At 47.6% G+C, this 17,866-nt stretch overlaps 1 protein-coding gene across 1 annotated transcript in view; it reads left to right on the top strand.

Annotated features, from left to right (window-relative positions):
• The window catches only part of FLVCR2 (FLVCR choline and putative heme transporter 2), a gene marked incomplete at both ends in the record, with an annotated part of 31,695 nt that overhangs the window by 5,752 nt on the left and 8,077 nt on the right, over nt 1-17,866 (top strand). Inside the window, 4 exons of the mRNA XM_084263086.1 lie at nt 7,277-7,418; nt 8,551-8,691; nt 13,731-13,798; nt 14,576-14,679. Coding sequence (XP_084119212.1) covers nt 7,277-7,418; nt 8,551-8,691; nt 13,731-13,798; nt 14,576-14,679 — 455 coding nt within the window. The remainder of the gene's footprint in view (nt 1-7,276; nt 7,419-8,550; nt 8,692-13,730; nt 13,799-14,575; nt 14,680-17,866) is intronic.

The raw sequence follows: 17,866 nt of genomic DNA, 5'->3' as shown, positions 1-17,866 counted from the left end.
TTTTCCTTTCACAATTTGGGTCCTTTCTGGGGCTTAAAACACTGAAAGAAAGATGACTAAGCTGTGGTTTGCAAACATTTATGTGTGTTGACTTTCTAACTACCTGGATTTCAACAGACTTTTTAGTTTTGCTCTCAGTGGTGTGGAAGAAGCAGAGTCTGTACAGCAATTCATAAAGTGGGTTCCTACACTGAGTAGGAACTGGCAGCTTCTGCTTTACACAGCTCTTCACTTGAGTATTTTCAGTGCTACTGTAGCCTTTTGTATAGAAAGGCAGCTGAGACCTGTGCTCACAACAAAGGATTGGGAAGCTGATGTGCAGTAGGAGTCACAGGGTGTGAGAACAGAGGGGGTGGCTGCTCACTGCAGATTGCAATATAGGAATTGTAGGGTCAGAAGTTTTATCTGCTCTTGTGAAATGTCCTGATTCTAGTGCGGAAACCACCACTCTCTCTGTAACAAACTTCCCCCTAATATCTAATCTAACCCTTCCTTCCTTTAGTTTTAATCCACTCCCCCTTGTCCTGCCATTGTCTACCCTTTTAAAAAGTTGATTCCCCTCCTGTTTGTATGTTCCCTTCAGGCACTGGAAGGCTGCAATGAGGTCCCCCCCCAGCCTTCTCTTCTCCAGGCTGAACCAGCCCAGCTCCCCCAGCCTCTCTTTGTAGGGGAGCTGCTCCAGCCCTCTGATCATCTTTGTGGCTCCTCTGACCCCTCTCCAACAGTTCCACATCCTTCTTGTATTGGGGGCCCCAGACCTGGACACAGGACTCCAGCTGGGGCCTCAGGAGGGCAGAGTAGAGAGGGACAATCCCCTCCCTGTCCCTGCTGCCACCCCTCTGCTGATGGAGCCCAGGATACCATTGGCCTTGTGAGCTGGAAATCATCCATTTGAGAAATATCATTTGGTTTTAAGCTCTTGGTATCTGAAACCACTTGAATTAGAATAAAGCATAATGATTAACACCCCCCCAAAAAACAACCAAATAAATCCCAAAGGCCAAACCTATTTCTAATATTGTGTTTAGAGAAGAACACCCTGCACATCTGAAGCCCTACAGGCTTAAGCACATCTGTCAGAAAACACATACATCAGTACCCACAGCAAGGCTGACTTGTTAAAGCAACTGAAGTATCAGTCATTTTCTCCCCACAGCATGGTTGTCCCTCTGGTTTTCCAGCAGGTTCCTCCTCTCCATGTTCCTTGGTTAATATGGATGTTGAGGATTAGAGGTAGTGCTGTGGATTTTTAGGTAAATAGTTCAAGCCTGGTACTGCATCTTCCCAGCAGTCACACAAATCCTTCCTGCTACCCTGCTTTTGGAGGCAGTGGAAGAAGCAATCATTTGAAATGGAAGAGAACTGGGTTGGTGTGACCCTCAAGGGTTCTGGCAGTGACACTGTGTGGGTGGCTCAGGGTAGGGCTGCCAGGAGGGAAGTCTTTGGCATGGGTAAGACACTGGTTTTATTCATGCTTTAAAACACTGAATTTGATAGAGTTTCACAATGTCTCCTAAAGAGAGGTCTGCAGTGGGTAGAGAGTCTCCTGTTTCTGTTCTCCAGGCTGATCTGTGGTGGAGGTGTGTGTGAAAGATTGATACCTAGATCAAGATTAGTGTGGACCCTGTTAAAAGTCACTCCTCTGGGAGGTTTTTATTTTGGTTTTTCCCCCAAAAGCCTTTCCTTTGGAAAGGTACAATGTATCAGAACAGAGGAGCATCTGCCCTAGGGCAGGCAGCCAGGCCAGTTAGTGATAAGGAAAAGACAGTGAAAAAGAATTGTATCCTCATAACTCTCTGTAGCCTTGACTTGGGAACCTGCTGAGGTTGCACTGTAATCTTTAGTACCTGAAAAACCTATTGTATTCATGTTTACCAGCATGTAAACTTCAATCTCTTCCTTGCTACAGTTTCTGCCTCTTTGGCCACACCAGCAGGCTGCTGGCCTTGGGGTTCCCAGGGGCTCTTAGAAGTCACATCCTTTCCTCCAGCCTTAGCAGTTTGGTGTGTTTGCCTGCAAGTAGGGTGGGTTTTCTTTGAACTCCTGGATAAATACCATCTGGTCCTGATGCCTTGTAGAGGAAACCAGCTGACATAAACAGATCATGATCTCCCACTGATAATGCTTCATTTTTTTCCCACGTGAAGGGGTTCTGTTGACATGGAAACCTCCCATAAATATCCTGTCATGAATGCTGGTGCAAGACTTCATTGAGTTCCTCCTCTTTTTTATATGTTCTCCTTCCATGGTGTTCATCTTTTGGTCTCACAGACTTTCTGGCAGGCTTCCTGATTTTGCTGTGTTGGAAGAGTTTTGACTCAGTTTGTAAAGTTGTTCCACAGCTTTTTTTGGGCCTAATTATAGTTTTACTTCAGCTTGGTCCAGCTTCATGGGTTTTTTTTTAATTTGCTTGAAGGAATAACATCCAGTTTTTGAGCCAGGTGACAGTAGTGGCTGGGGTTTTTGTGTGTGTGTGTGTTGGTGTTTGTGGGGTTTTTTTAACTCTGGTGTAGTTCCTTTATTCTGTTCTAAAAAATTCTGCTCATGTTCTCCAGGCAGACACGAAACCCCCAATGCTGTGTCTTCACACAGTCTTAATGCTGCTTGCATGCATTTAATTTCTCTGGCTTTTCATTTTAATTTCCCTTTAACAAGATGCTTTCCTTTCAGGCAGCTCCCTCTTGTGAGTTAAATATTGCTGTAGTGCTCTGGATGCTGTTGGATGAGGGTTTTTTCCTGTCATTGCTGCAAGGAAGCTGAATTTGAGTGCAGTGCAGAACCATTCTGTAATATTGATCGTGGTCACACTGTGCTGCTCTAGGTCTAAATCACAAATTGTGCTGCCTCTTACAGGTTCTCTTCAGAAAAGAGTATTTATGGAATCCAAAAATGCAGTCTCTGCATCATCCCTGTCATGATGCTTGTTTAGCCTGCAAGGGCATTGTTGAAGTTTCTCACTGTTGTATTTTTTTCTGCCTTTGCAGCATCTCTCTCTTTCCATCTTTTAACACTTTAATTGACCTTCTGGGTTTGGTGGTCTCCTCTGTCCATATTTGTGCTTGCTTAGAGAATTTCATAGAGAATTCTCTTCCTGCTGCTGACTCTTAGTCTTCTTGAAGGTGGACGCCCACTCTTCCATCTCTCATTCATTTCCCATTTTTATGCTGATATTGCACTGATTATCTGCCTTCTGCAGACTCTGACTATAGAAACAGGTAATCCTATTTTCCATTCCAAAACTTCCAATGGAAGTTTGACACCATCTTTATTAGCCACTTCGTCTTGGCTTTATTGCCCGTTCTTGTATATGCTTAAATGTGATGTTGGGACTGGTCCTTGGCAAAATTCAGGTAGGAAATATATTCCTTCTATCCTTTATTGGCCTTTAAAGATTAAGTCATCTGAACAGTGCACTCTGCTGTAGTTGTTGTTGTTGTTTCCCTGGTATTCTGTTTAAAACTTACCCCAAAGACTTCTTAAAATAAAGTGCCAGCAGCCTGGTTCTTGGGGAGAGATTCTCTGAGACCCAGGATAGTGTTGTAAGGGTTGGGTGTGGGGACACTGAATGATGTGCTGAATTGTGGCCACTAGACCCTATCTATATAGGTCTTGTAGACCTTCCTGCCTGTACAAAGGTTGAGATTCTCATTTGTATGTTGGTGATAAAGACCGTGCAATGAACCCTGATGACTGATGGTCTGGCTAAGAAGGGTAGCACAGACTGTTGCAGAACTACCCTTGTATCTACATTGCCTTATTTTACCAGCTCTGATGGGGAAAGTCATGGAGAAGGGAGAAACATTATTTTTTCCCTTCCTAAGGCATCTTTAAATTTAAATGCTATGAATAACCCAGGGTCTGTACATATCCTCCAGGAAATCTTCAGTTTTAATCAAGTCAAGGGCCTCATCTTCACAGGATTAATAACTGTTCCATAATTTACTAATTGTTCTGAAATATAAAATGTAGCTCCTATTGTTAGGATTGCTGGGATATTTTTTTTTCCCCTTTTTACCACCTAGACCTTCTCAAAGTTTTAAAAGACTCTTAATGGATCAAGTGGTTCTTTTTTTTGGAGGAGAAAAGAGAGGACAAAATTGTTCAAGTCATCTGAAGAGACAACAGCAGGGTCCAAGAAAGCTGAGTAAGTCTGTGTCCCATTGGGCAAGTAATGACTTCCTGGGAAAGGATTTCTGAACAATTGGCCAAACTCTTCACCTGAATGGACAGGGGCAATTTTGAGAGTCTCTTTCTTGAAGCTTAAACTTTGGGAGTACTAAGGAGATAGGAGTGAAGCCCAGTGTGGCTGTGCCCTGTGCTGAGCAGACATGTGGGAGCCACAGGCCTGCACTTTGGCCACAAGCAGAGCAAAACAAACACCCTGTGGAGACAACCAGGCTTCTGCCCTCTAGCACTGATCTCTCTGAGCATCTCTGTGTGGTGCAGTTTCCTTTTTTTGTGCAGCTCTGGGCTGTTTTCCTTGTGCAGGAGAAAGGGGAGGGATGCAATTTAATGAGGGTCAGAGCTTGAAGCCTCTACACCAGCTGCTAGTTGAGCTCACTGGTAGTTGGTGAACCTCAGGGATCAGTGGACAGTGTGACTCACCGTGATGAGAAGCTGGGTCTAGGCCTTGTCTGAACACAGTTGAGCTCTGGCAAGTTTAGTCCTGTGTCAGAGGCTGCCTGTGCTGTGTGGGTGTTAGGAAAGTTTAAACCTCTTCATGGCCTTTTAAGCTTCCTCTTAAACTTTCAGTCCTTGACTTGCCTTCTGGGACAGCACAGCCTGTGTTTGGTTTTGGCCCATTTAACCAGCTCCTGAATGTTCCCATTCCTGACAGTGCACTGAACTGATAGGGCATATCTGTAATCTCTTGGTGACTCTTTCCACCAGTACCCTGAGATGTCCCAGCATCAAGAATGACCTCAGCACCGATGCCTGCTGCTGATCCTGACCCAGGCTATTCCAGGTCCCAGTGGAAGGCAGGCAGTGTTTGACACAGAAGTTTGGCCAGACATGGTTAAAAATTACTTGTTTGTAAGCTAAATAGGGTGCCTGAGTCTAGCAGATAGCTCTGTTTGAAACATAAGCATTCTTTCTGTCTCAAAAATCCACCAGCTGGAGAAGGGGGGTGGGAAAGTTTGGGGAGAGTTTTCCAGGGCTGGATGACACAAGTTGATTTTTATCCCAAATCGCAGATATGGCACTTGAAATGTATTTGCTCTGTGACCTTGATCCTGGCCAGGGAGTGGGTCTTCCAAAAGGAGTCCATTGGCATCCCAGAAACATGAAGATATGAGCAAGGAAGCACACAGAAAGCACAAGGGGGTTTTGCTAGACAGCAGCAAGACAGCCCTGGGTTACAGGGCTGCTGGGTTGTTCTGCTCTATGCTGATGTGCTTGGCTGTGGTCTGTGGGCAGCATAGCCCTTGCCTTTCTTAGTCCTTGCCTTCTGTATCTGTAGAGTAACTGACCCTTTTCCAGGGACTACAAGGATATCAGAAGTGCTGCAGAATCCTTCTGCAGGGTGACAGTTGTCCAGTGATGCCACTTGATTGCCAGTGAGGCATAAACAGTCTCGTCTCCAGTCCCTTATCCTGGTACAGTGGGTCATAGTGGTGTTACTTGATTCCTACAGATATAATGTTTCCCATAAGGAAACAGTAAATGCAGTTGACTGTATCCTCATTTCCATGTTTTGCATCCTCCTGCCTCCTCCCTTAGTGTGATGAGGACAGTGGCTCTATAGAGGCTGTATTGGTGTAGCATGAATAACCACTCTGGGTGGGATTTTTTTTTGTGCTGCTAGTCAGCTCTGGCTCAGTGAGCACTGTTCTGGGACTGATGATGCTTTCCTCTTTCTGGGCAAACAGTACAGCCTGCAAAATAAAGGGGGAAATGTGTTTCAAGCAAGATTGGGAATGGCTGCATGGCCAGCTGGCATCTCCCTTGGGTGCTTTCTCAGTCCTTCCATCTATTGGAGGCTCTTGTGTGTGTTCCTTGTTACTGCCCACGACAGGAAACATCAGCCTCAATCAGCAGATACCAAAAATGAGGGTGTTGCTAAACAAGAAATTGCTTTGGCCCCAAGCAGGGGTGAGCATGCAGGACTTGGAGAGCAAGAGCTCAGCTTGAGCATGGTGCTTTCCCTGGTGTCTGAGGGCTGTGAGGGTTGGGAAGGTAAACACAAAGTGCTTGGGAACCAAAGGGTGATTGAAACACAGCTACAGTTTAACAGGAAGGAGGGAAGTGGCTACTGAAGCTCCTCTTGTGTTCAGAGTACTCAAGAAAGTGCTGAGTGCACTTCGGCTTCCACTTCATGAAGAAAGGAGCGTGCTCCTAAGTACCAAGGCAGCTATTTCTTCTCTCTCCTATTTGAGGCTGTCACTGAAGGTCTGTGCCACTGTTAGTCCTGCTTACCAGTGTGGCAAAGCTGCCACAGCCCCCTTGTCACTGTCCTGGAGAAGCAGCTGTGGAGTTAAACCCTCTGATGTTCTCACTGAAGTGTGTACTGCCACTGCAGAAGCTTCTCAGCTGGCCATGGGGGGCCAGAGCTGCAGGGTTTTCTTCTTGCAGCCTTTGAGAGCCAAGCATTTTATCCAGGGGCAGTTGCTAAGCTCCATCTCCCAGCCTCAATGTTTAGGATACATGCCACAGCACTTCCTTCACTCTCAACCTTGATGGTTTTCTAGGTTGTTCTAATGGTCATAGGGTGAGCCTTGTCTTGGGAGGAGGCTCATTAGGAAACAGTGTCAGAGTGGCTGAGCCAGATTCGTATCTCCACTTAGGAGTGGGCTGGTGTCTGTCCCAGCCCTTGCACTTATTTTCAGCCAGACAAGTTGGCTCAACTCATTAAACCAGCAAAGAATTGGTGGGCTGTGAGGGTCTTGTTTTCTGTCATTTTTAAAGGGCCACATTGGATTGCCAGGTGATCAGGCCAGCACCAGAGCAAGTGCAAGATAAGGAGTGGGATGAATGTGTGGACAGGAGCATAATGTGCATGGGGGAGGACAGGGAAAACAAGGCCTCCCCTTTGATGGAGGCAGGTATTCATGCTGTTCAATTCTGTTGTAAAACCTTGCCTTGAATATCCTCAGAGCTGTGAGTGCAGTGGCCCCTTCTGGCCTAACTGCAACAAGTAGCTGGCTTTTGTCTCTTAATTGTTGGGTGGTACAGGAGATGTTCACCTTGGTTGTGAAAGTGGATTGGGCTCAGTTGAGCCCTTACCTGGCTGTTGTTCCATGTCACCTCCCTTGTGTCCCTTCTCTCTCTTGCTCAGCTTGGCATCGCTGTGGGCTTTCTGGTCCCTCCAGTTCTGGTTCCCAGTGTGACAGATGTGGAGAAGCTGGCCCACCACATCAGCATCATGTTCTTCATGACTGCAGGCGTGGCAACAGCTCTATTTATCCTGGTCGTCATAGGTAAGGAGGTGGGAATGTGCACAAGAAACCAAGGGGGACTGAGAAGATCAGCCTGTGTGTGGTTATGCAATACCATATCTTGATGCTTCAAACCCTTCATGAACAGTGCCTGTAGAAGGGAGTGTAAGAGGTTGTGAGCAAGCCTGCAGAATCTTTCATTTCATCCTTGGATTGCCTGCATAATGAAACCCTGTCACGAATAAGCCCTTTAAAAGCAAGCAGAAATCTTCCAATGTTCACAGTCATCTTGCTTGCAAACAGTGTGCTGGGCCTTGGGTTATGTCTTGGACCTGAATCAGGTTATATGGCATCACAGGAACAAGCTGTTCCCAGGAGGAAAAGAAAAGTTAGCCAGTTATGAGTGGAGAGAATAAGGATTAAGGGCAGTAGCAGGACACCAGAGGTGCAGCTCCCCTGTTTACTGTGTGAAGTGGAAGCTAGATCTTTAGCATGAAAAATGAGCATGCTCACTGGAGAGCAGAGCTTGTCTGCTGAATTGCAAGTAATCTGTGTTTTGTAGGATCCTCTTGCCAGATTGCTCATGTTGCCTGGTGGCTGAATGAGATGTAGATTTAAAAGAATCAGTGGCAGGGAATAGACATTTCTGTACCTTGTCTGTCCAGCACCTGGCACAGCAGTGTCACCTGTGACCAGGATTTCTGGATGCTACTTTAATGCTAGTTAGGGACAGCAGATAGCTTGGCCAGCCTAAGCATTACCAGGTCTGAAATAAACCCTGGCCTGGGCCATTGCACAGTAGGGCACAAGGCCACCCTTGCCAGCTGGCTCTTCTCATTCTGCTTGTGCATTTGTAACTCTACACAACACTTCTGCAGCAAGCTGGCCATCCTCCTGGAGACAAAGGCATTATCACTGCTGAGAACTCTTGTCACTACTGGGCACTGCCTAAACTAAAAGCTAATTGAAGACAAGGTGTTTCTCCAGTGGCAGGAGTTATTGTTGGAGAGAGCCTGTTCTCTCCTGTTCCTGAATAAGCTGGAGATTGAAGCCGAAGGACAACGGTGTGTTTTGTAGACTTGGTTTTACTCTGCTGTTTCTCAAATGGCTCTACTACAGTGTCTGCTCGAGCTCCCTGACTGCAGGATTACAAATATTTTGTGTCTGGTTTCAGTCTTCAAGGAGAAGCCCCCACACCCTCCGAGCCGAGCTCAGGCCTTGATCCAGTCCAGACCAACAGCAGAGTATTCCTACGTGCAGTCGATCCGCCGGCTGCTCAGCAATGTCAACTTCTTGCTGCTTATGATCTCTTATGGTAAGTCCTGGCCTTTCTTTGGTGCAGTTCACCTACAACTACCTGAAGGGAGGTTGTAGAGAGGTGGGCGATGGTCTCTTCAGCCAGGTGACAGGAGATGGGACAAGGGGAAATGGCAAGAAGCTGCCCCAGGGCAGGTTTAGATTGGGTATTAGAAAAAATTGCTTACTGAAAGAGTTGTCAGGGCCTGGAACAGGGAGGGGGCTGAGTCACCTTCCCTGGATGTGCTCAAAAAAAGGGTAGATGAGGTACTTAGGGATATGGTTTAGCTTAGGATGGGAATTGTTGGACTTGATGATCTTCAAAGGTCTTTTCCAGCCCTGTGATTCTGTGATTCATTGTCACTGTTAGACACACTTCTCCTTCCCTGTCTGCACTCTGTCACTGCAGCAACTGGCCCGAGTTGTTTTAGGGGAACATAAGGACAGCTGTGCTGCCCCAGAGCAGGAGTCCTACCTACCCCAGTCATCTTCAGCAGCGGTTACAAGCGAGTGTGTGTGGGGGGGGAATGCAAGCCAGGCAAGCACAGAGAGGACAGTGTGCACTCACTGCTGTTCTCCAAGTCTTTGGCTGTGTTCTGGTCAGGGAAGTCCCTTATGTTGGGGTTTTTTTTTTCCAGTCAATTAGATTAGTTCATTGCAAGTAACAAAGTATTTGCCTAAGAAGAATACAGAGCTGTGTGTGAGTGCAAGCTGCAGCCCTGAGGGGAAGTCCTTTCCCAAGGCCAGGGTGGGACTGCCAGGCATCCCAGTGCAGGTCATGTGGAGCATGGGGATGTGCAGGCTGCGTCAGCCTCCTTGGCAGACCCTATCAGGCACATGGAAGGAAGAAGGGCTGGAGAACATCATCCTTTGCCATCTGCCCTTTCACACTGGGTTTGTTACTTGCTTCTCTTCAGAAGCCTTTGTTTCTCTGAGGGGCAGGGTGATCTGTTGAATCTGTTCCCGATGCTGAATTGCCATATGGAAAAGGATTTTTCTCTTCAGCAGAAAGGCTGTTGTGGTCTATGCCTGGCTGGGTAATAGGATATGCTGTAGGCAGCTAGTCTGCAGGCAGTTGTGTCCTCACTTCCTGCCAGCTTCCTGCAGAAGCTCCTCAGGGGGAAAGTTACAGAACAGTGCTAGAAGTTCTGCTGTTCAGTGGTGGATAAACAGACAGGTGGAAGAGAGAGATTAGAGTGAGCAGATTTGTACCTGCCAAGGGTTCTAGTGGTCTTTGGAGTTGTTGAAACCTCTTCTCCCTTCTCAGTGCAGTAGTCTTCTAGAAGTAGCCCCCCTCAAGAGCATGCTTAAGCTCTGCTGGTTTGCATTGCAGCTGCTGGTTTGTGTGTGTTTGTTTTTCATAGTACATGATGTCCTCTCAGAAAGTGGAGATAGAAAAAACTGTCAGTCAGGCTGTGCCTAAAGTTGGATTGTGTCATCTGCTCAGTTCACACTTACCCTCCAGGGAAAAGAAAGGGGAAAGGATCTCTTCTAATAGGCATAAATAAGCCCTACAGGAGAGAGGAGGCCTCTCAGTATGAAGACCATGTTTAGAATCTGACCACCCTGGGCTAATTCCTTTCTGGCAGTCACAAACAACGTGGAAAGGCTGTCTGTGCATTTATTCTGTTCCTCTGTGTTAGTCTCAGGTCAGTCTCCAGCTTGATGTAAGATGGTGACTGTTAGTCAGGGAGTGAACTATGCAATGAAACTTTTTTTTTTTAAACTATTCTGGCTTTAAAATGGGGAAAGTTTTTCCTACTCGAGTCAGAAGTTGTGTTTGCCAAGATTTAAGACATCTGCAGCAGCATGAGTGCAACTGAGTCACCCTCCCCAGCTAACACAGAGATACCTTCAGCCTCTCTTAGCTTTTATATCAGCATTAGTGTGTGTCAGGGGAGAAGAGAGGGGAAGCTGCTGCTTGTTCATCTCCCCTGGCTGTAGAAAGAATGGGGTCCTGACGTGGTGCCAGGTCAGAACAGTCCTGCAAGCCTCTAAGGTCTTGATATTACTGGCAGATGCCAGCTCCTTTCCAGTGGGTAAGAGTTGGAGTGCTGGAAACATTGCTGGCACTGCAGTTACATCACTATGAGTGAACTGTTTTTTGGGAAAACCCTCAGGCAGCCTTTCCCCAAGGGCTGCTGGTGTTGCTTCCATAAAGCTGAGGCATAACTTGGAGTGGGCATTAAGAAACTGAAGTGTATTGGGTTGGGCTCTGCACAGGAGAGCATCTTGTTACTGGGAGGCAGAAGGCAGGAAAAAGCTGGGAAAGGCTGTTAAAATGGGAGTGATGAGACATCTCCAAAGAGTCAGCATTTGGAAAGGTGATGGGGTGGTGGGGAGGATGCAAGGCAGTGCATAAGGAACCATTGTCCTGGAGGATGATGAGAGTGAAGAGGAGGGAAACCAACAGTTTGGTATGTAGGTGTTAGGCTGCTTAGCTGTAGGAAGACCTGGGTTGTAGTCTGAGGCTTAATAAAGGCTCTTTTTGGAGCCACAGGCAATGAAGTTCCCCTCTGTGGCCTCTGTGAGACAGAGGAGACACCAAGGTCTCAAAAATGTATTCCTACAGCACGCTACAAGCAAACCATGGTAACAAGCTAATGAATCCCATGGGTCTGGACCTTCAGGTGCCCTGCTCCCAGTTACTAGTTCTGGCTTTCCTCATCTGTGGGGGCAAATGGGCACTGCCCCACTGGAAACAATCCTGGCTTGTTTTATGGGCATTCAAACAGCTGTAATTCAGAGAAGCTTCACTGAGCCACTGTCACACATGAAATGCCTACAACTTCTCCAGCCCTTACAAATGCAAATTCGGCACATTGTCTTGATTCTTAGAATGTTTTGCCTGACTCTGGTGCCAAGTGTTGCTGCCAACTCTGCAGTGCTTTCAGCCCAGCCTGGGAGCAGGGGCCTTTCTCTCTCTTGGAAACTGCACACATCACAGAGCTGCTGTGAAGCTGGCCTGCTGACAGCATCAGTTACCAGAGCCCTGTCTGGCTGTCCCCACAAGGCTGCTGTTCTCTTGGCTGGGCAAGTAGAGGTGCACAAATGACTCCTCTATGTTTGTGCACAGCTTTGAAGAGAAGAAGTAGTACATAGAGGGGCAGTGCTGATCTGCCACATGTCCATGTCCTGGCACTGCAGTTTGTGGTGTCTCCTGCTCATTGCAAGGGTGCTCCAGAGGTGGAGATAGGATGAAGCTGAATTAGGCTCTTGGGGGCTGTTCTGCCATAGCAAAATGCTGCAAAGAGCCAACTTTCAAGGCTGGAGGGTGACTTCTTGCTGTGAGATCTCCAGCTGGTCTCCCCTTCTCTGGATACTGACGCTGCTGGAATGTCTAGCTTTTCTGAGTATCTCTTGGGAAGGGTTGGGTTGATTCTTCCTGCCTAAAGAGCATGTCACTCAGCTTACTAGCCTCACCTGTGACCTCCTGCCACTTGGTTTTGGAGCAGGCACTTGGCTTATTTGGGCTCACTTGCATAAGATTCTTCATCTGTTCTCTGAGCCGTGATGCTGTGGAGTGAGCTCTGCTTGATGTTGTCTGAGATGGTGTGTGAAGGAAGTGTGATGTCCCCTTCAGCTGCCAATCTCATGGCTTCTCAGGGTGTTTCATGAGCTGTGTAGAGCAGTGAGTATCCAGGGTCCCAGTGGAGGAGCTGGGCTAGGGGCAGCATCGCTGAGTACTGCAGCGTCAGGGGAGCTGGGGGACTTCACAGTTTGAGCAGCTGAGGGGTTTGTTCCCTTTGTCAAAGCTCTGCCTGCTAGACTGCACTTCTGTATCATGTATTGTGGTGTTTCTGCTTTTAGCTGAGCCTGAAAGAGGGAAAGTAGGAAGTGAGAACTTGACACATAGCTGTTCTGTCAGGATTTCAGGCATCTGTGCCACAGTTTTTAAGCCCATGCCTCCTTATGGAGCCTCTAGATGTGTGAGCTGCAGTGGTGAAATTGGTGTCCTCATCCCTTCCCCCATCAGGATCACTGAAGCCTTGAAGAGAAACTTAACTGCCAATGTAAATTACTTTCTGAGAAGTTGCACAGACTGTTACAGACCTCATCCACCTGGGGAAGGCTTCTCAGTATCGGTCAAGGTGAGAGTGTAGCTGTCCTGGTGCTGCTGCTCCAGTGCCCATGTAGGTATTCTTGTCTACTATGAGCAAAGCTCTTGGGTGTTGAGCCCTTTGGGAAGACATATAACTCAACCAGAGTTGCATGTAAGCTGGAGCAGTGTCTGAATGGGGCTTGACCTGTATCACCCCAACGGTTTCCATTCTCACCTTGGGTGATACTGAGAAACCTTTGCCAGGTGGCTGATGCCTGTAACAGTTAACCTAACTTCCCTTTCAGAAAGACAATTACTTTCACAGTTGTTTTTGGGTGGTTTTTTGGGTATTTTTTTTAGGCTTCAGTGACATCTTTTCAAAAGCAAGACTTTTCCCAAGCAGACACACACCCCAGGTGCTTGGGGGAAGTGCTGTCTGTGCTTCACAATCAGCTCTGCTCCTACTTGCCTTCTGGTGTTTCTTGACTTGGGAGAGGATGTTTTTTTACTGTCTCTCAGCAGGAAGAGTGCTGTTAGGCTCATCTCTGGGAGGAAATGGCACAGGTCAATGGCATTGGTGTTAATTGAATCCCAGGTCCTTGTTAGAGGAGTGATGCCAAGGCAGGTGCTTCTCTAGTATTTTACCTTGACTGGGGGGGAGGAGAAAACTCTAATGCTAAAGATGCATCTGGATGTGAGGGAGGGTTGAGGTCCTATGAAGGACTTGGAAAGGACTTCAGTAACAGAAATGTGTACAGCCCTTACTCTAGGTGCTAAGTAAGAACCATGCTGAAACTGCAGGGTGCTTCCTCTTGCATGCTGAGATCTACCTGTCCTTGGTCTGCATTTCTTTTGCTAATCTCTGTCTAGCCAGTCTGGCTGGCTCTCCTGAGGCTTGGCAGCCTTGTTAGGGATTTCTGCTCCCAAAGATAATCTCTCTCTGCATTTCTACCCTTTCAGTACCAAGCAGGAGAGTAGCAGGCTCTGAATGTGCTGCCTTTTTATCCCCCTCTCAGGTCTGAACACAGGCTGCTTCTACGCCCTGTCCACTCTGCTGAACCGTATGGTGATCCATCACTACCCAGTAAGTGCATCCAACCCTCATGGACCTCTGATGCTTCTTGTTGTTGTCCAGCACTGCCTGCCAAAGAGTCTGTGAGAAATGCAGTGCCTCAGCACTCCTGGCTGGCTGGCACCAGGTGGCTGGCTGGCAGGAGAGCGTTGGTTCCTGTAGTTCTTCACACCACCCTGTGCAAAAAGCTGGTGAGCTCTGGCAAAGACACATCCTTTACACCCTAAATGGCAGCATTTTCTTCTGAGAAATTCTCCCAGCAACTGCCTCCTCCCTGTTCCCAACAGTGATATATACCAGGACATCTGTACTGAGAGGCTGCCTGCCTCCTACTCTGGTGGTAGGAGGGTGTGGTGCCTGAGAAGCTGAGCTACCCTAGAGCTTGCTGCTGGCACTGTGTGCCAGAGGGCTCCTTTCCATGCTGCCTTACAATGGCTCCCAGTATTTCCTGGTTGATCTGGTGCAAATCCTGGCACCAAACAGCAAGCCTCATAGGGTTTATGCTGACTCTTCTGAGAGTGTGTGTTCACAGTGGCCACTGCTTGCCTTTTTCTGAGCCAGCCCAAGGAAAAGTGCCAAACCACTTTCCTTCATGGCCCAGAACAGGGCACTGTCTTGGCCTTGAGTGTTCTCATGAAGGCTGGCTCTGATTAATGTGTTACCAGCAGAAAGACACATATGGGACACTAACTTTGGTGTCTTCTCCTCTCTGGGTCCCTTTGCACTTCCCTCCTTGTTTGCCATGACTTGACTCCTGCCTTTGTGTGAGAATTGTGTGTCTTGCTACAGGGGGAGGAGGTGAATGCTGGGAGGATTGGACTCACCATTATACTGTCAGGGATGGTTGGGGCTCTGATCTCCGGCATCTGGTTGGACAAAACCAAAACATACAAGTAAGTCCCTTGTTTGCCTCTGTGCCCCTAGTGACTCTGCTTTTCCCCCATCCTCTGCAAGGAGCAACCCCGTGCAGTTGCATAATTGAATCACTGGGAGGACTTTGTAAGGGGAAAAAGAAGAAAAGGGGGGGAAAAAAAACCCCAAAGATTGTTCAAAATCCAGTCAGTGTGAAGTTTGGAGCTGTGTGTCAGCCTGCACTGGGCCCATGTGAGGTGTGGTTCTAGTGAAGTGCCCTTGCAAGGCGTAGGGAGAGGAAGAGATGGCCCTGCTTTGTCAGGGATAAGAGAGTTCTTGGCACAAGCAGAATCAAGACTGTACCAGGCCACTTTTCAGCCTTTACAAACCAGCCTCTGTGCCTCTTTGTCTGGCTCAGTGAAAGGCACATTGAATGCAGTGCCCAGAGGCTTTGTGTAGGGGCGTGTTGCTGTGTTTGGAGCAGGCACAAGGGATGTTTTGGGGTTGCAGGTGGATGATTCTGGGTTTGCTGCCTGGTAGGTTGGGAAGGCTGATCTGGCCAGTGAACTCTGCCATCTGCAAAGAGGCAGTTAAGAGTTTTTGAGTGTTCTGCAGCTCCCAGTCCTTAGGAACTCAGATCTCACTGGCAGACTTCTGTAGGGGGTCCCAGGGAAAGGAGAGCACCCTTCCTATCTTATGCTGGGGTACTGGTCAGTTTTCCTGCTGGCAGTGAGAACTGTGTAATAACCTGTTGTCTGAGCAGGTTTGGTGGGGGGGTAGGGGGGGCTTTACTGACCATGCGCTGGTGATGAACTGAAAGTAACTTTGGAGTTCTCTTCCTTGCAGCAGCTTTTCAAGTGTGGGAGTCCCACTGCCATTATCCTACCTGGTATCTTGGGCCAGAAAAACATACTCTTCCTGTGGACAGCTTGGATGAATCTGACTAGCTGTGGGCTTGGAGCTTATAAAGTGGCCTCTGGCCCTACCTGTCCAGTTCAGGGATCAAAAATGGAGAGGAAATGGGCTTCTCTAACAAGGAGGTGTGGTAGCCAAGGACTCCTGGGGTGCTGGGAAGGAGGAACATGTGGCTAATGCACAGACTGCCAGGTCTCTTGTTGGTGTTTCTAGATCGTTCTGTGCCACTGAGCAGTTGTCATGTGGCAGTCCTGGGAAATGGAAACACAGCTGTTGGGAACAGCCCTAGCTCACTGCAATGGAACTTGTGCTGCTTTCCAGCCTGGGGCTAGTCATAAGGTAGCCTCAACTGGCACTTCTGGGATGGATGATCTTCCTGATTCTCCTTAAGTGGAGCTACATTGCAGCATGAAAGCTGAAGAGCTTTGCAGCTTACCAGGCAGAGATGGGACTTGAAATTTGGGGGTAGGGGTAGGGGTAATTTCCTAGATATTTTCCATGACCCCTGCTTGCTTGGAGGGACCACGTAGGTGGGCAGAGCTGGCTGATAGTGAAGAAAAATAGGGCTACACCACCCATAGAGTTTATTCTACAGACCCTGGGGAATACTTGGGGATAGATTTAGCCTTAGGTGCTTAGAATTTGTTACACTGCTAAGAATTTGTTCTCCATTGCAGCCCACAAAGTAGATTTCTGTGGAACTAGCAAAAATTTTTCTGAATGCTACAGAGTCTTTATTTAGCCTCATTTAAAAGTCTATTTAAAAAAAAAAAACAAACAACCAAACAACTGTCAAGATGCCAGATGTTCTAGGTAGGTACCCTCCCCCTTCCCTCCATTGCTCAGATAGTGTCAGGAATGAAATGGTAAGCACATGAAAATCAGGATGGGAAGATGTCAAGTCCTTTTTTTAGCCAGCTTGGAGAGAGAGAGAGAGAGAGAGGGAAGCAAATGAATGGGAACCAGCTGTGATTGAGGCAAGCAGGGGGAAGTTAATAACAGAGGGAATTGCAGAGCTCTACATTTGTGTTTTGATCTTTACTGTCCCATCAGCAGTTCCCTGAAAGGGCCAGGCTGTGATAAGTCAGGCTTTCCCCAACCATCACCCTTGGGCACTGAATGGCCTTGCATTCATGCTTTTATTTGGCAGGCAAGTCCCTGCAGAAGCTCCTGTGCTGTTCTTATTTTTGGACTTAGTGGGTGTAGGTTTGACCCATATAAACAGATGAGTTATGTTGTGATGAGTGAGCAGACCCTGAAGTGGGGCTGCCTCTGGTGGGATGGTGTCTGGAGAACAGCCACCCACCTCTTTGAAACCCATTTGGACATGAAGCTAAGCAGGTGTCCATCCAGATTCCTGGCTTAGAGGAGAGATGGGGTTCTGACACTGGGTGTGCTGGTATTTGTGGGGGAGTCTAGATCAGAACTTGGGATTTGGGGACTTAATTAATCAGCACCTCTCTTTGGCCACACTTTACTTTTTTAAAGGGCAGTACTCACGTGGCTTCTGTGGTCCAGCTGGTTCCAGGCAGTGCTGCTCTCTGTCATCACTGCATCTCTATAAGGCAAGATGTCAGAAATATCCCTCTCTGCATTGGTTAAAACACCCAAGAGGGGGGTTAAACTTAGGTCTGTATGGGCTTGAAGTATGTTAAAATTTGAGGAAGGGAGGAAAGACTTGGGTATTGGAGAATGGGGCACTTGAGTCTCTTCCACTGTAAGGTGAAGGCTCTCTCAGCCTATCCTGGCATGCAATTTGGGTCATCTTATACCCTGTTTCCAGGTTAGTCCTCCTGTAATGGGTGTGCCTTTAGCCTATCCTGCCTTATGTCTTATATAAATAATTAACCAAGGTTGTCATTTTTTTTTTGTGACCTTCATACAGGAAGAAAGCAGCATAAAACTGAGTGCTGAAGGCTTGGGGAGTGGTGAAAACCTAACCAACCCTCTCCAATTTTCCATCCTCCAGAATCAGACAGACATCCCAGTGTCTTCAGCAGTGAGATCCTTCTGGGAGTACAGGGACTCTAGGCCTTTGTTCAGGGTCTTGTGCAGACTGGAATGTGCCACCCTCATGGCAAAGTCTGTGGAGTCCATCTCTTATCCCAGCCCCTACAGCAGAGTACTCTGGAGCTGCACACAACATCCCAGTGAGCAGACAAAGCTGTGGCACGCTCCCCTGCCTTGCTGCCCCTTTTTCATTTGTTGGTTCAGCTGCTGCTTGACTCTAGTGTTTTCACAGCTCTAATCCCCTGTGTGTCTTGTCCTGTTCCTTTGGATTTCCTCATCCTAGTGACCTTGTGAGACACAGCT

Source organism: Gallinula chloropus, assembly GCF_964237585.1.
Source record: "Gallinula chloropus genome assembly, chromosome: 4".
Taxonomy (NCBI): domain Eukaryota; kingdom Metazoa; phylum Chordata; class Aves; order Gruiformes; family Rallidae; genus Gallinula; species Gallinula chloropus.
The sequence above is the reverse complement of the archived record's forward strand: the minus strand, read 5'-3'. Positions and strand labels throughout refer to the sequence as shown.